Raw genomic sequence first — 27,767 nt, forward strand, 5'->3', positions numbered from 1 at the left:
ATCGTGGCTCATTTGTAAGCAGCCAGTTAAGGACTCTGCTTATAAAGCGAGCTCCGGGCGGCAGGCTGGCCTACATTACTTAAATGAACTGGCTGTTTTTGAGACCTTTTTGTGAGAACTGATCATCATAGCTAACTAAAGTTGTGCTAACATTAACTAACCTTAGATAACACTTAATATGTTTACAGATCCCCCAGCAACATCATTTATCCATCTTGTCATCAGTCATCAGTAGTAGGACTTAGGAAATATGGTTCATTAAAATGACTGAAGGTAACATGAAGCATCAGTCTCGTAGCTCCTTTGGCTTGATGCAAATAATAACAATAATAATAATGATAATAGTAATAATTATAATAAACTTTAATTCATATAGCTCCTTTCAATACCATATTTCCACGATGCTTCAGAAATAATTCTAAAAAAAATGCTTGTAAAACCCAACATCTGTAACAGCAGCACTGTGCAGTCGACCTCAATGTCATGATCGCATTCAGTACAGGAACAATCCAGTTGATCTTCCCACAGTGGTGTGGGTAAGACTGCAGGAGGGAGTTCGGGCCCCCATATGGATGAATAGGTTCATTCTGATTGGATGAGCCTGTGCATGCAAATATTTCAGTGCATGGATCTGTGAGGATGAGCAGTCAAGGCTACAATATCCCCATTAAAGGGCAAACTTCTGCGTGAGATACAACCATGGTGAAATGGTTCCTACTTGTCCTGATTCAAACTGCCACCCAAAACAAAACAATAGATAAATGCAGAAGTAGAACAAATAAAATGAACATATAAATATGGAATAAAAAGCACACACTGACAAAATTCTGCATTTTGCATGTTTGTTTGACTGCTTAAAGCATATTCATCATGTTTATGACTTACACATATCTGTCATATTTGGTCTTCACTTCTGTCTGCAAACTGTAAAATGGTAAGCACAGATAAAACCTTAAGACTAGCATGCGTGAACTGACACGGCTAACATTGCTATTAGGTTAGCTTAGCTTTGTTTTTCAGGTACCAAGATGTTCAAGGGGGATCGATTAGTGGCGGAGAACAGAAAAATCTGACCTATTACAGCATCCTGGTTTGGGCTCTTCACTGTGGATCCATTTTCACCGTCAGCTCTTAGGTTCACCATCTGCATCTTTGTGTTTTTATGGAACAAAAAAAAAAGTTACACACGTGTTCTCTCATACTTATACATGCACAGTATCATTTTGTGGGTCTTGCTTTTATTTATAGTGTTATCATCCAGTAGGTACTAATCCCATTGTGGCTCCAGCTGACAATGAACACCTACCCTTGACAGTGTCAGAGTCATAATGTGACTAATTAAAGAATCTACTCCATTGTACTTTTGCCTCCACCCTCCATGGTCTCTCTCTATTGACGTCACACCACCAATATTATTTCTTTTGTCTGATGCATGGCACTGTATATGCTCAGAGTGTTCTTGAGAGGTTGGGAAGTAGGAGGAGAGATGTCAGGTCTCCTACGAACAGTCCAGGTTCTGAACACTACAACATATTGTTGTACTTTTGAAAACTTAATGTGATCATTTGTTGAATAATTGATACCTTCTTTGGAGGAATAAATTGGCTCCAATGATAAAATTATGGACACAGTGATAAATTTAAAGGTCTTAAAAAAAAGGGTTTTGTAATAAAGGCCAGAATGATGAAACTGTGTGTAAGAGGGTTTGAGGGACAGCTGGTGGAATTAGCTTGAAATACATTTCACTTGTTAAAGGGATAGTTTGGATTATTTTAAGTGGGGTTGTATGAGGTACTTATTCATTGTCAGTGTATTAGTTAGAGTAGAGTTCAGTTCAGCATGCCCCAGTTTGGAGAGGCAGAGAGGAGCACCAGCACGGAAGCTAAGTAACAAACTGCTGCGGACAGGATACTTTTAAGTGTACACTATATTTACAATAGTTTCACTGCGTTATTTTGCCATCAGACAGCCTTTTCCATCAGGGAGCCACCATTATATAAGCCAAATTCTGCTCTCTTTGAAGCAACCAAACTCAATTAGCGACATCAGTAATTTTACCTTGCAGAACACAGGAGCTGCTGGTCTACTGCTGGCTCAATCTGTTAGTTTATTTGTATTATTGTGTGACTTTCGTGTTTTAAAAGGATAGTTCAGATTCAAAGATCCAAAGTCACACAGTAACACAAATTAACAGATCAACCAACAACTCTTGTGTTCTATGAGGTAAAATTACTGATTTCCTCTATGACATTTGGTTACTTTGAAGAGAGTAATATTTTGATCTGATTGCAAAGTAAAGTGGTGAAAATATTTACACTTAAACTGATAATAATTTTTTTTTCAGGTAGACCTATTTTAAGTGGCTAAAATACCTTTTGTCTCTGACCTTGTCCACAGCAGTACAGTTTATTTTCTGTACTGGTACTCCACTCTGCTTTTCCAAACTGGGGGTTTGCCAACCGCCATCTACTGTAGTTAATACAGTGACAACCTCACATCGAATAATTTGAACTAACCCTTTAAGATGGTCATATAACTGTGTTTTCTGTTCCATTTGATTCCACTGTATTTTTTAATCATTTACTATACAGTTCCAATCACTATCTACTTTTTCTTCACTCTTATTTTTGTTTTTAATGTCTTTCAGGTGCAAATAAAGTAATGTCAAATTACTGTAACAATCACACTGTACATAAAACAAGCTTGGATTACACATCTTTGTATGAACACAGAACTAAACCTAGCTGTATACTGATAATATCCCATTGTGTATTGGGTAATGATTTAATTTACCTTTGGGTCCCCGATGATGTCAGTATGTCCTTGTATCTCATTCAAGGACATTCCTGGGCAGGGCATTGAGATGCATGCCCGCACTGCATCATGAGACTCTCTTCTCCCCACAGAGCTGAAAGAAAGCAGTTTGTCAACAAACCACTACATACTGAGATCGCCTGATATTGACTCAACATGCCCAGGGTGATTTAGCTGATAAATTACCCTATATTTCTTGAAACCTGGCTGCGATCCTCTGCATGAAATGTGTCTCAGCTGCTCTCAGGGCTTAGGACACTGACAGAATGTGTCTAAGGCCACTTATTGTCTAAGACAATAAATTACTTCATTTTTACTTCAATATGAGGAAATCTGCTGCTGCACCGAAGGCTTAATGTTTAGATGAAATTTCAATGAAAGTGAAGATTTTAAAAGCACAGTCAAAAGATTTCTTACCAGTCTTTTCCATCACTTTTTCTCCGGTCCCTCTTTTTGTCAGACTTTGTCTGCTTTCCACCCAGGAGTGATGTAATCTTTTGCTCCCGCTTGTCCTCCTTTGCTTTCGATGAATCAGACTTTTTGCTGCTTGGAGCAGGAAGCTTACTCTTCCGAAAACCAAACCAATTAGCCAAAGTTGAGCCAGATTTTTGCTTCACTTCATTGCTTCGCTCCTGTTCCTGAGTCTTGTGCAAATTCTCCTCTATGCCGAGCATCACCTTCTCTTCGATTGTGGTTATGGTACTTTGTCTCTCTGGTTCTTCAGAAACTGGCTCACCAAAGGCGCTTGAAAACTGTTGCTCAATCTGAAGGCGCCTAGCCTGCTCTCGTTGTTGTTTAAGACTTTGAAGTCTTTCACTGGATGACCCCAAATGTGAGGGAACTGTCAGGCCCTCTTCGATCAAGAAGTTGTTCAAAAGGGATCGATTCATTGGACAATGGTAGCTACTGGAGCAACTCATACTTCCTGGAAGGACATCACTAAGAGAGTTCAAAGAGCTCCCTGAATGTGTTTTGATCTGGGTACGGACCTTTCCAGATCTGTTGAAGCTTGGTCTGTCCATGTAGCGTGCCCCAAAACTCTGGCTACGAGCCTTGGCCCCATTCATGCCCATTACTGGCTTAAGGGGAGGTCTGGTTGACACAGACACAGAGCGTTTAAACAGCCAGCCTTCCTCATCAAATCCCCAATCTAACATCACACCGCTGTCCGATGCAACGGGTTGAACTGGGGGCTCAGAATCCAGCGAGTTACAACGTGTCTCAATCTTTCTGCGGGCTTTGTCATGAGCACCACATTCTTGAACCATCTGGGGATCACATGTAAAAGTCTGAAAGGTCTGGACACTTTTTGTAGTAGGGTTTGCATCATCCTTGTTTTGTCTTCCAAAAACTAGGAAGGTACTGGTGTCCTGTCCAGAGATTGCCTCGTGAGATTTAGCATTCACAGGAAGAGACATTTTTACAGCTCTTGAGGTGGAACTCTGAAGATTATTGGCCATCCCGTGGTAGTAAACATTAGAATATGTCTGTGGCAAGACTTCTGAAAGTTTTGGCTCACTAATGCTCTGTTGGGATCTTTGTAAGACACTCTGACTTGGCAATATAATGGGAGCACCATTTTCATCATGGCATGTGCCAACTCTGTCCACAGATAACTGGACTGACTCTGACGCTTGTGACTCTTGAACTGGGACAGGGAGTATCTTGGATGAGTGGGTATGGTACACTTTGGCAGGGGTATCTTTCAGTGGCTTAACTTCCGCACCCATTTGAGCAGGTTCATTGTCTTTTGATGTGTTGGATTGTTGAGGTTGTAAAATAGAAGAAAGCTGATTTGATTGTGGTTTGGTGGTGCTCGAGGTGATCTTCCCAGTGGTTGAGCTTTGAACCTGCCCAGCAGATTTATGTGCTTTGGGTGAGCTGTCATAATTGGGTCTAAGAAGAAGAGAAGTAGTTCGTCCTGGAGGTGGTGGTGGGGATGGGGACCTAGGTTCTGAACGGGAAACATCACAGTGCTGGTCTTGGCGTCGTTGTTTTCGTGGAGAGCAGGGTAAGTTGTCATAGATGCTCTCCTCCATGGAGTCATTGCTTGATTGATGTCTAGTGATTTGAAAAGATGATTTTGTTGGGCTCTTTGAGCAGTCATTGATTCCTGGAGGTTTAAATGTCTTTGAATGCTTCACAGGGGAAGCAAGGGGGGAGCGCTGTTGCACACTCTTGAGAGACTTGGAACTTGTTGATACTGTGATGTCCTCATCTTTCTCAACTTTAGATAATGCTCCCTTGCTTGAACCAGGTGCTTTACTGAGGTTTGTCCTTTTGTTGGGAATACTTTGGCCAGTGGGGTTTGGCTGTCCTTTGGACCTATGACCCTTAATTAGCTTTTGGTGGAGAGGAGAATGTGTGTGCTTTTGTTGCTCTTGTCCTCCATCTGCACTCTTGCTCCGCAGAATGAAAGCCTTTCTTGCTGAGTCACAAGGCTGAGGTTTCGGTTTCCTCTGTGAATATTCTGAGATGGTGTAGTTCTGGCTTTCACTGCCAGCTTGACTTGCCTGGTCTCGGCAGTGAGGAACTTCCATTGAGGAGCTGCGCTGTCTGGCTACGCTCTCACAGCTTAGAGCTCTTGTTGCAGAATGCTGAATTGAAAAGTTCGCATCACTTGTCCCAGCTTCAACTTGCTTGAGTCTACCCTGTTGTCTTTTGACATGATCAAGTCTGGATTTACGGTCAGTTGACCTTTCCTGGTTATTGTTTCTGTCACTTAACTTCATCCCTGAAGGCTTATGTTTTTCTAGCGAGTCTTTGTTTTTTTCTTCCAGACGCGTAAGGCTATCTGTGGGGCTCACACCAGGTTTTACTGTGGGGCCCTCCAAAAATAAGAAGTTGTCTGTGACAGGTGAGGGGAAATGACCAGAGGTCCCGTCAAGTTTAATAGGGTTTTCTTGAAAATTGTTGTCGTCATCCCTTGTGACATCCAGTTTCTCCAGGCAAAGAAGGTCTTTTGTTGGTTGATCACTGGATTCCTGACTTTTTAATTTAGGTGAATCATCTTCTGCATCATCAGAGTCTAGGGCAGCAATTCCTGCACCAGCTTTGAATGGTTTACTAACAGGGGCTACTTGCTTGGCTGTACTCCCTTGTACGCCACACTTGACTCCCAGTGAGTATATGCCCTCATTGGAGGTCATACAATCTTTGCAGTGCAGTACAGATGCGAGTGAGGATGCCTCCTTGGAGCTGCACATTTGGAGACGCTTCAGGCCTTTCAGAATGTGGCCTTCCTTCCATCCCAGGTCCGTCTGCTCGATGGCTGCAGAATGATTGCTGGACACTGACCCCGCACTCATCCTTTTGTCCCGGCTTGTAGCACACTGTGCATTGCAAGAAATATTTACAATTGTTTAAATGCCATTCATAGATGGATCACTTGTTTAACCCAAAATACCACAAACGTGCTAACACGTACTTTACTTTGACAACTATATAACATATTATACTTAACACTGAAACTGAACCTCACCTGCTTGGAGGATCCACGTCCCTCTGCCCAAGTATGGGAGCCACTGGAGTACTCACTGCAAGCACTGGATAGTGACAGTTCACTGCCACTGCCACTACCACTGCTGCGTGGGCATGTTAGACTCAGCAGGCTGGGCCACCTTCCTGCAGGAATACCTGCTTTTCCATTCCTTTGGGCCTCCTGGAAAATAATTAATAATGTAATCAATCATCAGAAATTAAGCAAATACTATAAAGAAACAAATGCAGGAATTAGCCCAGTCCAATTATTGCAGGCTAATATTTACACAATATTGACAACAAGACACATACTTCTAGGATACACAGTTTAATTTATCAGAACTGACAACTGTTGTAATCATGGCTCATATTCGCACCAATGAACTTCATCCACCTAATCTCTGACATTATGTTCAATAGATTCTCTTTGCAGTCTGAATGATGTATACAACCTATGAGAATGCCCCATGGCTCTGCATTTGTCTTTGCCACAGCTCTTAAAGAATCAATATGCTGGATACATAGATGTCTCTTTCCCACCAACGGCTGAGGAATGGAAAAACATTTTCCATTCCACTAATTGGATGGGTCCTGTTGTAAAATACAATGTGTTTTAAAGTTTCTCTGGTCTTGCAGGTGTACCACGACTACTTTTTGGGAGCTGGTCAATGAGACATTTAAAAATGACGTGAAGGCGGACTGTTCACTGAGCATAGAGCCTCTTGGCATGCTTGCTGTTCATTCATAATTCAAATGCACCTGCGCAATGATGAAAGATTGTTAGATGATGCTCTCGTGTTGGTCAGTCTTCAAAATTAATCAAAATCAACATGCATATAGTGTTCCAGTGACTCAGATGATTTTTAATAACATCTTTCACTGGCTGGAGTCTTTTGAAAGCGCGCTGAAAAGAACAGCTTTCTGTCAATGCTAGAGCAGCCATCTGCCCACACTATGCCTGTTTCTCATGAGTGACAGAGCTAAGAAAAGTGCATTGTAAGCCTTCAGTGTAATAACATACAAAAGTGAAACTCATAGAATCTTGTAGAGACTTGATATCAAAGAACTTTTTTAAGCTTTGAGAGGAATGCTGAAAGCCTTCAAAGGACAAGTTGTGATCTGATAGTTTGATAGTAACAGTGAATCAGATTCAGATTACTCCAGGAACAGTGACGTTGTTCAGTCACTAGTACTGCCAAACCAACTGAAAATCAATCAGTCACCCAGCTGTACAGCTCTACACAGTTTGTAGCTCTTTGTTTTTTGTCTTCAGGCTTACATAAAACACACCCTCTTTACACTTTTCATTAAATCGCATTTTGGGTGACCGTATTGCAGTCAGATCGTGCTTGACCACATAAAAGTGGAGGTGTAAATGCACCCACGACACTTTGAGGATGGATTGAGATCCGATCCACTAAACCACCTCTGGAGGCAGTCACGGACACATTGTGTCCACCTTAACCACAAGTGTAAATGCACCTGTGTTTCCAATCCACAAACTATGTGGCCAGAAAACTTGCAGATTTTGCGACTTTTCAGATCCTCTTAGCGGCTTTATTTCTAAGGATTAGGAAAGGAACTAGTGACAGCGCCGGCTATTAAGGTATTAGCAGAGCAAAAAAAAAACTGAGCACCTGTGACAGTGGGGTTTGTAGATGTAGAAGATACACACATCAATAAAATGTATGTCACAGAAAAAAATGCTTCAGGAGTTGTAAAATTCTTGTAGAATTCTTTTCTCTCTCACAACCACAACAGTTTCACCTTCTCAAATGCTTAATTTTGTGTACACAAATACTATGCTACAAATCACAAATTAAGAAACTATCTTATATTGTTTTCCTAACCCAGTTTAGAATAAGCCACACCCACTTCCTTATGACCAAAGCCTCAATGGCATACAGCTGCAGTAACTTGGAAAGTAGCTACATGGGGCAGTAAATTTAATGAATTTACTGTTTATCAGAATGTCAAATCACTGGAAATGTTCATTCTGAAGGAAAAGGGATCATTCCAATTTTTTGAAGTGTGGTTGTACGAGATTCTTATTGATAGTAAATAATAAAGTATATTACCTCACCCACATACTTATTTCCAGACATGCAAATTTTGTCTATGACTTTTTGAGACCATATTCACAGCAGCAACTGCTGCAAAAAATGTGATTTCTTTATCTGTGATTCGTAGCACAGGAGCACAGGACTTGTACACCTGCATTCAAGAATTTGAGAAAGTGAAACCCTTATGTTGTGTTTTTTCAAGACTTCAAGACTTTCAACTCCTAAAGCATTTTTCTCAGTGACTTCAAATTTATTTAAACGCATGTGACTATTTTCGACAACTAAAAATTCAACTGTCACAGGTGCTCAGTTGTTTTGCTCCAATAAAACCTTTATAGTCAGAGTCTCCTTCTCCTGTTGAGATTGGAACTTTTCTAAGAGTGAGCTCTCTGGATTGGGATGATCCTACCTACAGCTTGTGAATATCTAAATAATTTGTTTATGAGTGCCATAAAAATGAAAAATTAATGTGTAAAAGAAAGTGTTTAAATGTTTTGTTTGATCCACTCCTCTCCCTTTGTAAAATAAAAAAAAAACTTTTCTACTTTAAATATGCAGTGTCAGTGTAGTGGCTTTGTAATTATTTGGTTACATTTGAATGTACCTCTTGTATGGCTGTGATCTCTCCCTCACTGCAACCAACACAAACATGCAAATGAATGAGCAATTATTTAATCAACATTCAAATGACATCATCTGGCGAGTATTAGCAACTTTTGCTAGCACCTTTCATGGTAAAGGAGTTGACAACACTGCTCCTGATCTGATGTCAATGTGGACACTGGAGACACATATTAATACCAGCTGTAAATGTAATCAGGTTAAATCATATCCAGATACAATCTGGATGTGAGACTCATGTTAATGGATTGTGTAAAGGAGGTGATAGGTTACAGAGTCTCACAGCTGTCATCAGTCCTGATGGGATGTGTGTGCAGTGTGGCACGAAATAACAAAGAGACAAAATAAAGAGTGGCAGGGTAGCAACTAGCTGGCTAAAGGGACAGACATTGTTCTCATATCCTGTGGTTGAATTATTCAGAAGAACTGATGTTTTTGTGTGTTTCTAAGTGGAGGTTATTCCTGTCTTTGTTGTAAACCAGATACTTTAATACAACACATCATTAAACTAAAAAAAAGAATATAAGTGCTGAAATTACTGTTTAGCCTGTCATTTCACGTTAAATTTTAGCACTGCTCACAGGAACTAGTGTGATCAGTTCCTTATCAAGAAAACTGATTTACTTTTCAGAGTACCAATTTATACAAAATGAGGGATGATGTAATAACTGTATAATATGCGTCACACAGAACCCATATAAGTTTTATATTTCACTTTTTGAAACTAGTTAAAGGTATCTTTGGTATTGTTCAGCCTGGACCCTATTGTCCCATGTCTTTGTGTCAAAGTGGCTCATGTGGACAACAATTTTAGTAATTGATCCGGTATTGCAGCCATCTGAAGCAAGACTGAGCTGCAAAGTAATCCATCTGGGCAACTGTGCACCACATACTATTCAGTAAAAGTGCCTGTTTTGCTGCCGACAGGCTCAGATTGTTATTGTGTCTGACAACATTATGGAAAAGATCCCCACAGTGATGAACATCTTTGTTAAAGAGCCAGGTAAGTGTAACCAGAAACAGTTTTTATTTTTCTTGCCAAATTCATCTAAACTCCCTTTACAGAAACAGTACTTTAATCACAGTGAAACACAGTGCATTTAAACTCAGTAGAAGCAAAATAAAACTCAAAATAAATGTCTTGTCTTTCCACTGTTCCAACAATCACCACTTCTAGTTTGGTTGAAATAAACCCTTACTGCACCACGTTGGTTATGAAAATATTCTTGTTGTACACAGCTGTTTCTCCCTGTAAGTTATTTTCTCATTGAATGCGCTGAATTTGTGGTTGCAATTTTCTTAAATTTTGTACTTATTCCACATATCTGTCAATCATGTCTGCAGAGAGGGCCAGAGATGAGCAGAGCAGACAGGCAGGAGGGAAACCCTATCATTATACAAGGCAACGGTCCACTTTTTATCCAGGACTGTATAAAAAGCATGAGGTTATTATAAAGACAAGCTCTCTATGTGTGATTAGAAACAAGCAGAGGAGCAGAATTGCTTGTTGACCGGCACAGAGAGAGGCTTGGCAGGTAACACCTGTGAGTTACAGACCAAGCCTTCCTTTAAGCATCACTGTATGTGATAATTCGCATTTTCTCTCGAGATTTATTTTAAAAAAAATCACACTGACTTGCACTAGCTAGCTTTTAGAGCAGACAGCGCTAAACAGTCATAATCATGACTTCAGCAATAAATGTAATGTTATGCAACGGAAATACTGGCCAGTTTTAGGTGGCTGGAGGAACACTGTAATCCAAAAACAAGATGGCCGCTCATTATTCCCCTGCCCAGTGCAGTTGGGATCAGAGCTGCCACACAGTTGGAAACATGGAAAAATAGATAATGATAATGAATGATAATGGCGTGAGGCATTCCACTTTGAGTCTATTTTCCTCAGCCAGGCTTATATGCAGTAATGTCAAGTTCTGCTTAGAATAACGAAAAAACAAGTGGTCGACATGGACTTTTTTTGATGGTGCCCAGTTGGATTACATTGTAGTATCTTAGCTGCACTTCTGCCCGCTGTGGTGCTCTCCCTCCATACTTGAACAATTTAAAAAAATTGTTGTCCCCATTCTTTTAGGCACAAAACCACAGGGGAAAAAGGTTGAAAAATACCCTTTAAATGGCCCAATTAGAAGGATGTGAGAGAATAAATGCATCTGTTCTCTCTAAGTTTGAATAGTCAGCGCTCACAAAGCCTTAAGTGTTACAAAATGTAAATGTCATCTTTGATTATAATAGAGGGTAAAGGAGACACTCTACTTCTATATTCAAAAGTTGCAAGGTATGAAAATGCACTGAAAAATGTGCTTAAGGTAAAATTTTCTAGTTGAAAATACCAGTGTTTGATCATATGCCCACTTATCTGTGAAGGATTTTAGGCTCTTACCAGGCGCTGCTGCCACTGTGCTGTTTGCATCGGTGCCATTTCCAATCAGAGGGACCCAAAGGTGTCAAGTGTTGTGACCCCATTTAAAATAGCATTGATCGTTTGCATGGCTGCCATGGCCAGCTTCCTCTCAAAGTCATTAGTGTCATCTGTTAGCAATAATTAATGTGAAAAGGAAATAATTGCATAAGGGAGCTTGGGACTAAAGTGATTCGGTCCATTCATTGATATTCACCTATTATTTGATTATCCGTGCTCGCCTTTATTTCACGAGCACTGCGGGAGAAGGCCACATTTGACCGTGCTTGTGTGGATTAATCTTGGAACTAATTACAGTGAGAATGTTGAGGGGGTATCTGAGATTTGACACAAGTGATACAGTTTAACAAAACCCTCAATCTGAGTGGCGCTGCACTTAAAGTCAAGGGCAAATTCTAGGGCTGTGGAGATGGATTTTCCACTTCACATATTTCAATGTTTTTCCACTTTGTGAAATGACTTTTCTTAATTTTTCTTTTCTGTTCCATAAAATTCAGATATGTCATTTAGGGTGAAAGAAGATTATGTTCCTATGATAGCAATGGACCTAAAGCCACATCCAAATACTATATAAAAAAATAACAAGATAAACACGATATTGCATTGGCTTGGCAGAAATAAGTAGTTTTCTGGATGTATAGGCCCATGTCTGTTACATTTGTGTTCTGCAAGTTACTTTTGTCACAGTAGGTCATGAGTCACACTGGAGGCATTTAGCATCAAACCAAATATCAAACATGTAGCACTGCAGCATGTAGTCATCTATTTTTAAAGACAATATCAACATTAAAGATTCTGTAAATAGAAAGATCACAAGATCATTATTCACAAAATATTTAAAAGCTCAGTGCCAGGCTTTTTCTACTTAAAAGTACATCCATGTTGTGGATAAAAGGAAAAGCGAGTGAATAAATAAATGAGTGATACATCTAAAAATGAAAATGCTAAAATGGCTTGGTTTGGTGGAATGTGTCCTGTCTGGCTGTGGAAGATCTGAGACATTTGATCGCTTTGTGGAGCTCTTTATATTGCATTCACTTGTAGGAAAAGTGCTGTGGGAGTGAAGTTTTTTCTCCTTTTTCATAATAGTATTACTATCATTATTATTTATTAACAGCAGCAGTCATGTGAATAGACTTTTAAAGGGATCTACCCATTTTTAACAGGAAGTCTGCATTGGGTCTGGAGAGTATTAAGGGACTAGGGGTGAGCTTGCAGATTGCAAATATGTTGTCTCACTCTCCCCTTTCAAGCATGTAGGACAACCAACAGTGGCTGAATCACGATAGGCTGTATCTAGAGCCAGTGTTTGGTTTGTCCATTTTGTGCTACTGTAGAAACACGGCAGTGCGACACGGCTGCCTCCGTGGATGAGGACCCGTGCCCAGTGAATTAAAGGTTTATTTCAACTAAACCAGTGTTGGTCACTGTTGGAACAGTGGAGAGACTCTTAAACTCTTTATCTCTGCAGGGATCCTTCCCATGACAACTAGAATAACAATCTCAGTCTGTCAGTGGCATAAACAAGCCCTTGACAGTGTGGAGGATTACATTGCAGCCCATTTCAAGGTTGCAGTGGTCTCCCTCAAAACTGGACAAACTTCAAAAAAACTTGTTCCCATCAGTCAGTTACAAAAACATGGGTAAGTAGTGGTAGTAAGTTGAAAAATGCCAAAGTCATCCTTTAGAAATTACAAAATAACTTCACAGGAGGGATTGTACCTATTTATTATCACTGTATATATTTCATAGCTTTAGATACACCCTCACATGAAGACAAGCCCTGAGACTTGTGTAAATAAATCATACTATCCCTGAATCCACCCAGCCCTCTCAGTCAGATTAATGCAGTAGCATGTCAACAGGTGGGTCTACAGCATATGAGGGGTTCCCCACAGAGCATACGCTATTACGCTGATGCTTTTATCCCAGGCACTATGACCTCATACATTTTTATTTTAGAATCAGTAATGGGAATCTAACAGCTAACCCCAGCAGCTCTGGAGATTTCTCTACCAACTAAATTATACTGGTCTGTAGGATATCAGCACGTCACTGTATAAGTCCCATCTTACATGAACATCACAACGTGGGATTTTAAAGGGATAAAGGATACTTGTTAACGTGGACAGGAGGGCTCCACTCTCCTATGTTATGTGGGTATTCTGTGTTGACATGGTGCAATTATTTTTAATACACATGTAACATCTTTCTAACTAATTTCTCATGTGTTCTCTTTCACATGGCTGAGTAGAAGTGTAAAAAAAGAAAAAGACATTAAAAAAGGCAATGTCAAATTATTTCAAGGTTATCTTTCCTATTTTTCTATTTTATAAGGAGTCCTTGGCTGAGAAAAAGTTGAGAACTTCAGATAGAGAGGTCATGTTCATGCACTGAAACAAACTGGGTAGATTTGTCAGGAAAGCTAAACAGATGTTTTTTGGAAAGCATCCTGTGTTTTTTCATGTAAACACTCCTCAGCTCACTTTACCGTCAATTGACAGCTAGGTCTCAGTATGAAGTACATTTCCTTGCTTATATTAAATAATGTCACACAACTATGTAAGTAGCATGAATGCATGGATGGGAAGGCTGGATTTGTTCTAGTAGTTTTTTATTTTTTGAAAAAAAAACGTCAGTAATTCCTAAAACAGCTGGTCACTGTAGTTTTTAGTGAATGATGCTCAAAGAGGAGTAAAAAGTGCGTTTGTTAGGGTCTATTTACTGCGGTGGATTAACACACATTTGATGCACCTGTGAGTCTTTCCAGCAGCAGGATGGCGTTAGTCAAGGGCCAAACACACTCAAAGCATCTGACACGCGTGTTTGGAAGTACAGCTATCGTTTTAAATGGCAGAATGCACACTAGCAGCATTAAGAGGTGCATCTACCCCAACATTGTTTTGATTTCGGATCATCAAATACAGCCACAGTACCTGGTCTGACAAAGTCAAAAAGGAAATGAACCTAAAAGAAATAAAAACGGCATGGATGTGAGACTTATGGGGCTGCGCAAAAAAAAAAAAGAAGTTAACAAGTGGAGCGAGAGAGAGGTAGCATGTGAAAAATAGACAGATGTCATACCTCGATGTGATTATAAAGACTTGTAATCCTTTTTAACCCAAAGGTAACAGTGCAGTTCTGTGGTTTATCAGTAAAGTCTGAACTAAACTTTCAGACTGGAGTCTCTGTTACAGTAACAAATAGATCTGTTCTCCTCTATGACACGTCTGTCACTGCACTACGTTATTATAAACTATGATAAACTTTCCAGATGCTCTTTCACTCTCTTCATCTCCTTGGTGTATGTTGGTGTTCAAGTTTGCTGACTGCTGTAAAGTAAAACGTCTTCAAACTGTTGTAAATTGTCCTATCCTGTAAAAAGTTTACCACTTAGTCATTATGTTGACTTTTTCATTCTAGAGTACAATATTTTATTGAAGAAATAAATTATCAATAATAAAAACACTAAACAAATAAAGAAATACATATAACTAGTGACTTTTTCTGATGATGAGGAGGATTATTTGACATGTGTCAGTGGCTTTCAGTGCATTTGGGACTTCAAAATGAACTAGAATATGTGTTCACGGTAGTAAAGGAACATGTCAGCCAGTGCAACAGTGTACCTCACAGATGTGTTTTTAAAAGTTTTTGAACACAACAATGGAGCTCTGTGGCACAGAGGAAGAATATGTCAGACTGTTTTTTCAATTCATTGTTGCTGTGGGCTTTTAATGGGCTTTGGAAAACCTTTTTTCCTGGTTAGTATTCAGTCGAAACCTGGGAAAAGAGTGTGAAATCATGGTTTGTTCATGATATTGACGCGGTATTTTGCTATTAAGCCAATTTCAGATTCACTGCTGCTGAGCCAGGCTGCTGATCAGCACACCATTCAGACACAAGGACAATGTACTTAAGTTTCCATGGACTTTGGAGTTCACTTTAAATTTCACAATCTCATCAAAATTCGTCCATGCGTCCCCCTGAGCCGCCTAAAGCAAGGTTACACTCACTCAACCGCTCTTCAGACCACAGTTTTCTCCACAGTTACCATCTTCACTGCTCTCACCTCATTCACTATCACACGCACCGACTACCACCTCCTCCTTGTCTTTGGGCCCCTGGTCATTAATTCTTCTTGCTCATCTACACCTTGCTGTCTTTCTTTTTCATGTCACATTCACCTCCTCTGCCCTCTTTCTTCCTCGCTGCTGCTCAGTGTTTTGCCTGCTGGGCTGGGCGCTGTCTGGATGCTCTGCTGTTCAGTTTGGTGTTAGCATACAGAGAGAGGAGGGCAGCAGGAGCGATATGGTGGAAAATAAGCAGACCACATTGGTAGTTATGCATGTTGAGGTGCGCTAATGGACTGTGGTGGTGGTCAGACACAACTGAATGTGACCACAGAGAGAGATTTGAGAATAATAATAATAATAATATTTGACAATATGTTGACCTAAATGAATACAATCTATATGTATGTCAGGGCATCTTCAAATAAGTATGTCTGTTTAGCTCTGTGGAAACTGAAAACAGCAGACATACAGTACCAGACAAGTTTGGACACACTTCTGATTCAGTGTTTTTACTTTATTTTTTTAATACCAGATGGTTCAGATTTTACCAACACTGTGCAAAGATGCCATCAAAGCAAAAGGTGGCTACTTTGAAGAATCTAAAATATCAAAGAGCAAAAAAGTTTTGCACACTGTCTTCTACACCTGCAATCAAAGATTTAATTTCAATTATGTTTTTAAATCTTTGATTTCAAATGCAAGTGTGGGAGTCTTTTATAGTTTAGATTCTTAAAAAGTAAATTTTTTTTTATTGTTCTCAAGTATTAATCTAGAATGTCAAAAAAAATATAAATAATAATAATAATAATAATAATAATAATAATAATAATAATAATAATAATAATAATAAAAAACACTGAATGAGAAGATGTGTCCAAACTTTTCACTGGTACTTATATATTTTTATATATTGTTATACTTATATACTTATATATTGTTATCTCGAGATGACAAAGCTTATTTTCTCTTGATAAAAGGTTAAATTATCTCATTATCTCAAGAAAATTAAAGGCGATTTTTCAGAGATAATATAATTTATAATTTATCACATGAAAACAGTCACTGTAGTGCACTCCGCACTCACTCATGAGGTTGCAGCTGGGTGAGAGGAATGATCTGAATGTTATCTCTACCAGAAACACACAATGCAGTTTCTGCCAGTGTAAGACCTTCACTGAAGTACAGTCTTACTGATGCACGGACAGCCTCTGAGTTCATCTGAATACACATAGACCTACACCTGCATGTCTACCTCTCCCTGTCAGCTACATTACCTTTTAAATTATGCCAAACAGTGCAAGCTTTCAAGGTGATTTCTTTACTGTGTATAAAAGGCTGCTTTCAGCAATTTTAAATGCCTCTGTGCATGCAGTAATATCACTGCAGCAAATATTGAGGGACGTTTAAGCAGCAAAACTAAAAACTGTATTTACAAACTCAACAAAGATTTTCCCCTCCAGAGGAAAATCGATGAAGTTGCCCTGCTGTGACTCGTGCATAAATGCGCACTCAGCATGTCTCTTATTGGGAAGATCCACCCTGTTTCCCGCCTGCGACCCATCTGCTATTTATCACAATGTTAATTTTTATGACCCAGCCTGCCAGATTAATTGCTGTTCCTGTGGTTGTAACTGTGGCTCCCTCATCATTAATGGGCACGCTTGACATTTTCAGCATAAATCAGTTGCTACAGTTGTCAAGATGCCATCTATTCATGCTGCTGTGGTAGAGTTTCAGATTCCACATGCCATTATTTTACTATTTTACTTTTGTCTTTATTCTGTACTATTTGATAACATTCAGATCAGTCCTCATCGTTTAAAGAGAAGACTAGTCTGGCTGCAGCTGAACAATAACAGAGTCTTGTTGTACCTGCTCGACCCTGCAGTTAAACGCTGTGTGACAGTTAGTAATGGGAAGAGCCATGACTGTGAGTCTCTGTCTGGGTTTTATGCAGCATGAATGAATGAATACAGAATTGTGACATACTACTACACTAATATGCCACTGTCTTCATTCACACAACACTCTTTGATCTGACATGTTCCCTTTAAATCAGCTGTTACATGCCATCTATGCATGCTGGCATGGTACTTCTATTAGTCAACTAATGTCACCATCCTCGCTAGTTGGCACCAGAAATACTAGTTGTGTAAAGTATTTATCTATATTTCATTCATGCACAATGCTAGTTAATTTTTGCCTCTATGCTGTTATGCAGCCACCCGCCACTAGTCAGGGCTGGGGCCCCATCAGATGGCAGCCCCTCACACCGTACGTCGTAAGCGCCTGTGCCCCGATGGTCCAGGCAACCCTGGATGTTTTTATCAGCGAAGTCTGCGCAGTTTGGCAGTGTTTTAACCTAGGAAATTGATACAATGTTGAACGTAGACTGTGTCAGAATAAACTGGTAAATAACCTCTCAACTGGAGCAACATGCGACCACATTAAGCACAGACATGGACATTAACCTGCAAGCAGAGCCGCTGCAGTTGCTAGCACTGCTAATGTTAGCTACATGGGGACTTTGTGGGAGAAATAATGTGTGATCAAAGCTGCTGACAGAAAGTTTGTGAGACTGAGAGCTTAACAAATAACCTTTTGAAAGTAAAAGTTTAGGGACAGTCTCTCTTTCCTCATAGCTCCTCATAGGAGGAGCTTCAGAAGGTGTATAAGCAGACATCTTGCAGACTTTGGAGTCAATTGCTTTTCCATGGACAAGCCGTTCTGTTTACTAGTATTTCTGCACTAATATGCAGTAAATCTATAATGCGTCCAACCCTATTGACTACAGTGTCTTATTTTGTCAACTTTGGTTTTGACTTTTGACGACAGTGAAGGGACCTAGCTTGCCCTGGCTCAGCTGGGGTAACTTTCGGCACGTCAAGAGGATGTAAGCAAAAACTGTATATCTGAACCTTATGTTAGGGGACTGAGAAAAGCTGTTTGTGTTGTACTTAGTATCTGAGTTGTAAATCTTCCTGTGAGGCAAAGCAAAGACACTTCAAAAAGGGTAAATAAATTTGACTTTGTTATACGAGTTCACACAGCAACAAAATCAGATGCTGTTTAAAGCACTTCAAAGGGGCAAATAAATTCGACTTTATTATATATTTGCCTTTATCTTCCACCGCAGGCCTCCAAGGAAGTTTATCTGAGCAAAGAGTCACCTGCCGCTGTTTAAAAACCTTGCAGGCCTGGGTCTCTCGAGTGTTGCTGTGCCGCTGAATTCCAATAACATTGTGACAAACGACCCTGTCACAGAGCCACCACACTTTAAACAGCCAGGGCTCTCTGGCCCAGAGACACAGGGGGGACGATGTCGCTGTGGTAAACGGTCCAACCAGCCCAAACATACAGAGAAAAGAGGAGAGACGGAACTGGAGTTCCTGCTCAGGCCAGTTGGGTGGCTGAGTCGAACACAAGCACTCCCCAGATTAGGGCAAGGGCTAAAAGCCTGCTCTCATTTGACACACCAGGCTTTCAAATTGCTTCAATGTAAAACAATACGTGTCAGCTAACATAGCAGAGAGAGTGAGAAACAGTGGATGGGATGAGGTGGGGTGGATAGATCAAACAACCGCACGCCTTTCACCCAGGAGTCTGGGGTTTGTTTCCTGTGAGAAACAAAAAGTCAACATTCCTCAAAGTTTTAAGTTACATAATGTTAGGTATGTCACACGACTTACAACCTATATTATATTAACATTAACTACATGTTAAAAAGGCTTTCTGGAAACATCTCATAAAGACATTAAAGGGTACCATGTGCATCATTAAATGCCAAGTTTTTTTTGTTTTGTTTTTTTGACCTGGGATTAAAACAAGTTGTCCCTTTTTCCTGAGAGAGACCCTGTTTTTAGAGGCCTGTCCCCTGTTGGAGGCTGTTCATAGAACCGTCCCCATAGTTCTAATTGTCAACTAGAAAAAGACCATGAAGTTAAATAACATTGCATGTGGCAAGAAAGACCAGGCAGCAGAGTTTATTGCTTGACAATAAACATGTTGTGCTTCTTTTGGCCAACAGAGGGGGCCGCTCACTACAGCGGCATCATATCACTCTTCTACAAACTTCTACAAAACAAGACTTTTGAGGACGTCATCTTGACATTTTTGGTGACATTTTTCACCATTTTCTGACATTTCATGGACCAAGCAACAAATTGTTTGATTGAGAAAATAATCAACTGATGAAATTCAATCAATGATGAAAATAATCGCTAGTTGCAGCCCTAAAAACACTATAATAGGCTAAACAGTTTCACCATTTTTGATATTGAGAGAGTCCAAAAGTAACAGAAAGTAATCAAGTTACATTACTTTAATATTGTGATAGTTGGATTAGGTTACTGACTACAGTTTTTAACAGGTTGTAGTAGCAGTTGTATCCAATACATTTTTAAATTAACCCACTCAATCCTGTATATTTTTATGATATGTTGTTATATAGATGTATATTATTTGATATATCTGTTTTCATTTTAGAAATCTGTTCACTTTAGGTTGGGATCAACCAATGTGTTTTGTGGTTAATGTCATGTAAACTTCCCAAATGCAATAAAAAGCAAGACAGAGTCACTAACAGTAACTCTGATAGCATCAAGTCCCACACTTTGATGAAATACTACACAGAAGATCAATCTAATGTGACCTAATTAGTGAATGATGTTCTCCTCGGCCTTGAAAGTAACATTAACAGCATGTTATTACCGTGGATAGTAAGCTAGTTACATGCTGACTTTTGCAGAGCAGATAGACCCACCGTTGAGTACATTTTTATACCTTTGCTCTTGTGGTTTTAGAAAGACAAAAAAAACCTTGAGGCGCTGTAAATGGAGAGTATCAGTCTTACTTACTGTACACCCCTGAATATAATATCAACATGAGGAGGAATCTCAAGCCTGACAGGGCTGCTGTGCCTCGTTATCACTGATATGATTAGGGTTTTAGTAGAGGGCCTTTTGGTTTTGGAATTTAGTTTTTCTTTTTTTCACATTTGATAACCAACAGTTCAGGCTTTGGTAACAGGTGGCTGTGAACATGAATATTTTTCTCTTCTCCATGTACCCTCTATTTGTCCTCGCTTGCTTCTAATGTTTTACACGTTCCCTCAGTAAAACACACAGACTGGAAACACCTAGAAAAACAGAGTTGTCTCCCCTCTCTCTCTCTCTCTGTCTCTTTATCTTTTGTGAGTTGTGTAATGAAATGCACGACACCTAGCTGTAACCTCACTTGGAGTCAGTCAACGTGACTGGGAACAGGTGTGCTGTCACAGTGATTAAGGAACCTAACAAGCATAACTCACAGTGAAAAACAAATTTTCCATTTCAATAATTTGTACATAATCACCTCTGTGTTATCTGGCAAATTGATACACAGCCAGAGAGGTATGTCTCCAATCTCTAAACCGTCCATCACTGATCAGTGATGGGGACAATGAAATAGCCTGTGTTTCATTTTTTTCAAGTACTCTCAGCAGCCCTAACAAGAGCGTAGAGCTTAATGGATTTTGGCCTCTTTGCTCCCACTTTGCAGAAGTGTAGAGGCCATGATCTCTTGTTGCGGTAATCACGCTGCTCATCTGATCTGGGAGGCCAGCAGGCTCATATAAGACAGTGGGAAGCCCAGGATGGGCTCATGAAGAACAATGACCTGAAGTCATACCACATCCGGCACAGTGAATGTGTTCCACACAGAAAGATGTTTCAGTTAGAACCAGCCCCAGAAAACGTGCAATTTGGTCAAAAGTGCAAGCAGCTTTCTTCTGACTGATATGTCCATTTATATATTAGGCGGCGCGTCCCGTAATACGTCTAACAGCAGAAGCAAATGGGGGGGGTGGGGGGGTGGGGGGGGGGGGGTGTCCAGTGTGAAAAGAAGAGTAAACTTAGAGTTATTTAAAGTAGTGAGTGACTTAAAATTTTTGTTATGTCTGTCATGTCACTTCTGTCACGTGAAATACGTAACATCATTATTTTAACCCAAACCACAATGTTTTCCTAAAGCTAACCAAGTAGTTATGTGCCGAAACCTAACCAAACTGCGAGAATACAAACCATGTGTGTAATGTCACAGACTTGAGGTCAGACTGTCGACCCACATGCTCTCCATTGGTAATACATATATATATATTATATATATATTGTTTTAGGAGTAATTGATGATCGAATGATCATTTAGGTCTGAGGACATCTTGGTCAGGACACTATAAGCATGTTTAAAAGCTAGTACATAACAGTTCTATGCTTTTTTTGCTTGTTTTATATACATAGTTTATAGCAATGTTCTACCTGGCTGTTGTGGATGAAGGTTCAATGAAGATCATCCAACATATCATTCCTACAAAACATATTAAAAGGGATTAAAATAGTATGCTATGAAAGAACATTAAATGCCCCATAGGATTTGAAAATGTCTTTCGCCACCATTTGGTGAAAAAACAGACAGCATTACATGCTAATATGCTTCTCCCCTCACACCCATAAGATCTGACAGACAAATAGTTGCTTTAAATCTGCACTCAGAGACTGTATATACAAGTGGACAACATGACAGCTCCCCAAAAGTGAAGCCAAAGCATTTCCATCGTCCCCTGCTGGCTGGCTGCAGTACATGTCATAAATTCTGCCTTGCCAATGTTAATGAGTAGGACATGAGCCAAACTAAAACATCAAAGTACCCATCAAATAAATTATTTAACAGTAAATGATTAACATTTACTGCTTGTGATTTTAGCACCGTTCAACTCATTTTGCTTTTATTTAAAGAATAAAAACTCTGATAAATCTCTTGTTATATTACCTGCCCATCAGAACAGCAGATAGACAAAGTTAGTAATAAGCTGGTGAAGACTGTGGAGCATTTAGCCGCTAAAGAGACGGATATTTCCCTCAGGAGTTTGTGGAGACCAAAACAGAGCCCAAAGGAAAAGGTATATTTAACAGGTGGACAAAAACACATGGCCAAGTGAATGCTGGATAAGTAAACTCTCTTTGAATCTCTTGTGTTAGCATGTTTATAATGAGGAGAAAAAAAAAATCTAAAAGTAAAGTTGCATTTACAGCAGCCAAAGAAATCAAGTAAGACTGCTTTAATTAAATAATTAAACATTTTTGTGCTTTCTTATGAATGAATCATCATCTTATCCTTAAATCCCCAAACCTCCTGAAAAACTCTTCAGCCTTCAGTGAATTCATCCATAACTACAAACAAAATGTTGTTTAGCTGCACAGCAGGTGGTCACTGCAGGAAATCATGTTTAGAACTTTTCTCAGGAAGACAACAATTAAAATACCCCAAACTTTGAAATCAGTCATTTAAATGCAAGGCTTGTTCCCAAAACTTTTGTTTGTGACTTTACTGGAGACAAAATATAACAACTGAAGTTAATATTCAAGCTTTAGGCATGAGATAATTATCTTACACTAGTAATGTAGCCTCCTGGATAACTGGGAATGCTGCATTAGTGAATCAAAGGCAGCATTTGGTACATAAAAGGCTTTCTGTTTTTTGTCTCTTGCTGCCAGCGATGTTGAGTTATTAACATTTTTTTTTCTGCTCCATCATGCCCGGTGAAACACTGAAATTATTTAGTAAGAATTCAGTCGCCACAGTAACAAACAGATTACAATAAAGTCTATTTTCTTGCCTGAAAATAATCTAATAACTACTTTACCAAGAGTTTAATCAGAGGAAACGTTTGGATGAAATGTTTGGCAGAGGAGTGGAGAATCACACTGCAGGTCAGACAGTCTCTCCTTTGATTAAAGGGATAGTTCTGTTTTTTTGAACTGGGGTTGTATGAGGTACTTATTCAGAGTTAGTGCATAACCCCCAGTAGATGGTCAATGATGTCGCTGTTAGTAGGAGAGAATTTTCACTTCAACTTTTACTTCACCGCCACTAGACAGCCTTTTGTTTTGGCAGTATGTTTTCTCAGCCATAGTCCTTCCATATTCTTATATCTTGCATGTCTCCTGGTCACCATATTGTCAACACAACACACAAAACTGTAGTTGTCTAAAAGCCATTTTGCAATAAAATGAAGTAATAAACTGAAAACTTACTATGAAGACAAATTGTCATTAGGCCCTTCTGGTCTAGGACGGAGATTAAATTTTAAACCTGATTAAATCAAGGCTTAACTTTAAATTATGTTGACCAACCAAAGTTTGCCACCAGTCTTTTCAGTCTTTGTCCATGTTGCTCCATTAATTCAGCCAACATTTTATTATCAAAGGAGGAGACATTAGAGCTTCTCATTTAAGTTACCATTAGTAGGCTAACTAGAATAAATAACCTTTTAGCTAGCTAGCAAACAATGTAACATTTTGGTAACTTTTCAGCTGCCTAGCAAACAAAGCACTGTTTTGTTAACTTTTTAGTTAACTGTCAAACAATGTAGTATTTAACTTTTTAGCTTGCTATCAAACAATGTAGTGTTTTATTAACTTTTTAGCTATCTATCAAGCAATGTAATGTTTTGTTAAGTAATACAGAGCAGACCCCACACCCATTGTACTTAGCAGGTCCTGACAACAAGCAAATGTATTTATTTATTTATGTATTTTTTTATTTTATTTTAATGTGGGTAAGCAACACATCGTCATACCAATTATACTCTATTTGATTTCAGTTTACATCAGCCAACTTGGATTTACTAGACCAAGATTACTTTTAAATTGCACAGCAGAGCTCTGCTTAATTTTGATGTGGAGTCTTGGAAGATTAGCCAATGGCTAAAAGAGATCCAAATAAAATCAAAATCAAATCAGTCATGTCACGTGTCTTGGTTCATTTCACTCCCTGTCTTTGTTCTTTTCCCTCTTTCTTAGAAAACTGAACCTGATTAGCCTCCCTGTGTCTTGTGTCTTTGTCTCCTTTCTTTGCCAGTTTGTATTTAGTCTTCATATCAAGCGTCCAACCCCCGTTTTCCCCCTGTGCTTTTTAGAATTATTCTTTGTTTCTTGGACTTCACCAGTTGTTTTTTATTTGAATTATCAGTCTGCCTTTTTGGCTTTCTTTTGCTTTAGACTGTTTATACTCATGTCTGCCTGAACCTCTGTAAAATTGTTTTTTTTTTTTTACTTTGTCATGCTGTTTGCTTTCACATTAAATCACCTTAAACTGCACCAGTCTGCTGCCTCTCTGCATTATGGGTCCGTCCTTCTGCTAATGCTTGACAAAAAATGTGTTGTTGTTGGTGCAACCCAGTCTGGGACTGTCTCAAGCAGTTTGGCCAATGATACACAACTTTACAAAACAACAACAATGACAACAACAGTAAATTAACAATAAGACCTTGTTTAATGAGGCTCTAAGGAAAAATGTCAGCATGTGCAATACTTTTCTCCTGCAGAGGCAGCTGAACATCTCTGCTGTGATATATACAGTTCTTCTACAAAGACAGAATCCCTCTTTTAGCAGAGTCTGCAAGTCTGACCTTTTACAGAAAAGGTTAAAGATGAAGGACAGCGTCTCCTGCTCTGTTAGGCTTGCAGCATACTTAACGACCTGGTATGGGAATTCCTAGACTTTCCACGACAATTTGTATGAAGCTGGACAAAGGGGATTTCTGCAGTGTTCATACAGTTTATTTAGTGTGTTTGTTAATTACCAATTCTATCTATGATATCAAACTGGTCCTGTGAATACAGATAGCCTTAGTTTGTCAGAGGAGAAGAATCATGCTGAGAACTCCAACAATCCAAAGAGACCTTTAGAAACAAAGCAACTTGAAATTTCTTGCCTGCCTTCTGCATAATGATTATGACTCTGAAGAGACAGAAAGGGTCACTTCATTAGAATTTGACAAGTTTCGAAAAGTTTTGGCTGAAATTTTACAAGCACTCTGGTCAAGACCAATTATGGAAGTTTAAGTTGTGGCCGAGATGAAGAAGCAAAGTCAATACAAATCTAACTTTAATAAGTGAAAGTCAAACATTTTAGCCACCAGGTACACTACATTTTGCATTCAAGCTATTACTAAACTATGTCTCAGCTGTCAGTCTAACTTCACAATGAATTGTGAAATGCACCCATGGGTACTCAAAAAGTTTTATACAACTCATTTTAAAGTAACTTCACGTACTTCACGCAGAAGTTTCGTCAGACTGCTAAAGTCTCTCAAAAAGTTGCTGCAGCACCCGTTCAGTGACATGGGAATGACATTAATCTGCCCCTTAAACACTCTGTCTTTGTGGCGATTGTGGCGACAAGAGAGGGGCAAAACTCAACCTACATAAGGGTGTTTGAGATTGTTGGATCAGTGGTTCCCAGATGGTGTGCTGTGAGGGAAGTCCAGGTGTGTCTTGGGATTTTGTGACGACCATACATTATTATTGCAATATACAATTATACAAAAAGTAATGAATGATTTTTTCCTTTACTATATTGGTACTTTCTGCACATTCATTTCCCAGTATAGAGGTAAATTTTATATCAGAAAACAGTGGCTCTCAACCTTCTCGGGTCACGAACCCCTAGAAAAGTCAGGTTGGTGTTCGTCAAAGTCCTTGTAATCTCAAGAAAACATTAAATCAAAGGCAACTGGACTTGTTTATATGTCTTTGAAGATGTTCATGCATGTCAGACTAGTCTGAGCTCAGACTAGTCTGACATGCATGAACTGATGAAGCTTCTTGGATGAGAGGTGAAACGTCTTCAAAGACATATAAATAAGTCCAGTTGCCTTCGATTTAATCTTTTCTTGAGACTTCTATCAAAACGAACCCACTTTTTCACTGTTTGAGCAGTTGCCAGGTGGTAGGAATTATTGTGTTTAGTGTTTCACATCAACCCTGATTGACTGACATCTACTTTTGTAACCCACCTACTCTCTGATTGGCTGGAATGCTGCTCATTGCTTCTGTTGGTTAGGTTGGTTATAGTAGTTTATATAACTTTTCATCTAGGAATGGCTTTGTTGCTTCCTCTTTTTTGGCATAACGTTTGTTTGGTCAGTGTTAAAGTTTGATACCATGCCTCACAGGAGGTGTATAATGCCAAAGGCATTGAGGTTGGCAACCCTGAATTTATTCAGAAAAATATTTGAACGCACAGCTGGTCTGTAAGCTGCCAGCTGGACACTGTCGCTGAATAGCTGATCTGGCTATAATTGTATATCATAATAATGTTGAAATATGGCTTGGGCAGTTACATGGTAGCCTTGGGAGAAGATGTCTTTGTTTCACAGGCAACAACACACAGGCTTTGGTAGGATAACAGGCACACATGCTAAAAATGCTGGGTTCCCACAGGTATTTTTCTGGGGAAACTGGATTTTGGCAAGAATTACAGGGTAATACCGGGATCTCAATTCCCAGCATTGAACCTTGTACAGAATGTGAAGGTGAAGAACGCTGCATTGTAAGAGAGTCAGTCAATCAAGAATCAAGGGATATGTGAACCAGCGATGCTGCTACATACATGCGCATCACGTGCTGTGCCTAGGGCAGGTTCCTCCTACTGCATTAATAAACTCCACGAGGACACCCTCGTCCTCGGCCGACATCACTGTCTTTCAGAGGCTGTAGTGGGCACATTTTAAAGGTGACTGGGGACTAGAAGATCTCGGAAAGGGGCTACCACTCCAAAGTTAAGATCATTTTCTGAATGACAATGCATGGGCTCTATGGGTACCCAAGAGTCTCCCCTTTACAGATATGCCCATTTAATGCCAATACTGACCAGTTTTGGGCAAACAACATGCAGTTTTCTGCATGCTCAGGTCCCTAAATAGTACTGGGATATCATAAATTCAGTGTGACTGGAAAGTTGAGACTCTTGTGGATTTAATGAACCAGATTGTATGTTGTTTGATGTTATCTATGTTTTCAAAGTCCCCGGGAAACAACCTCTGAACTGCAACCTGCACGCTGAAAACAACAAATTAGTACTTTGGATGCAAATGGTATGAACATAAACAAGCTTTCAGCTGTTATCTTTTCTTCTGCAGTAATCATTTTAATGTCTGAGCTCGCATCCCCACATGCAAAAGTTCCCCCAAAACAAGTTCCCCCTCAACACTATTTTGCAGCAGCACCATTGCTGGATCCTGGGGCTTATAGTTGACCAAGACGATTGTGATTGGTTTAAAGAAATGCAAACAAGACAAGATGAGATTATGCCCACAATAACCATTTCATTGTAGCTAGCCCATTTTTTGCAGCTCTATCTCACTGCATAAAATGACATAGGATGTATGGCTTTCCTAGGTGTATGACAATACATCAGTTGTTGAAAAATGCAGTTCTTACAGAAATCTCCAAATGT

At 39.5% G+C, this 27,767-nt stretch overlaps 1 protein-coding gene across 7 annotated transcripts in view; it reads right to left on the minus strand.

Moving 5' to 3' along the window:
• LOC146322481 (nck-associated protein 5-like) overlaps window positions 1-27,767 on the minus strand; it is a 115,283-nt gene that overhangs the window by 18,256 nt on the left and 69,260 nt on the right. For 3 of the 7 annotated variants that reach the window (XM_084724474.1, XM_084724472.1, XM_084724478.1), the window contains 4 exons: window positions 6,296-6,475; window positions 3,232-6,146; window positions 2,794-2,908; window positions 1,075-1,150 (listed from right to left, as the gene is read on the minus strand). In XM_084724474.1, coding sequence (XP_084580600.1) covers window positions 1,075-1,150; window positions 2,794-2,908; window positions 3,232-6,146; window positions 6,296-6,475 — 3,286 coding nt within the window. Of the gene's footprint in view, window positions 1-885; window positions 925-1,074; window positions 1,151-2,793; window positions 2,909-3,231; window positions 6,147-6,295; window positions 6,476-27,767 lie in introns of all 7 variants that reach the window. The other 4 variants (XM_084724475.1, XM_084724473.1, XM_084724477.1 and 1 more) reach the window with 3 other exon arrangements.

The sequence above is a fragment of the Lutjanus erythropterus genome, chromosome 8 (genome assembly GCF_056507025.1).
Source record: "Lutjanus erythropterus isolate fLutEry1 chromosome 8, fLutEry1.hap2, whole genome shotgun sequence".
Taxonomy (NCBI): Eukaryota; Metazoa; Chordata; class Actinopteri; order Lutjaniformes; family Lutjanidae; genus Lutjanus; species Lutjanus erythropterus.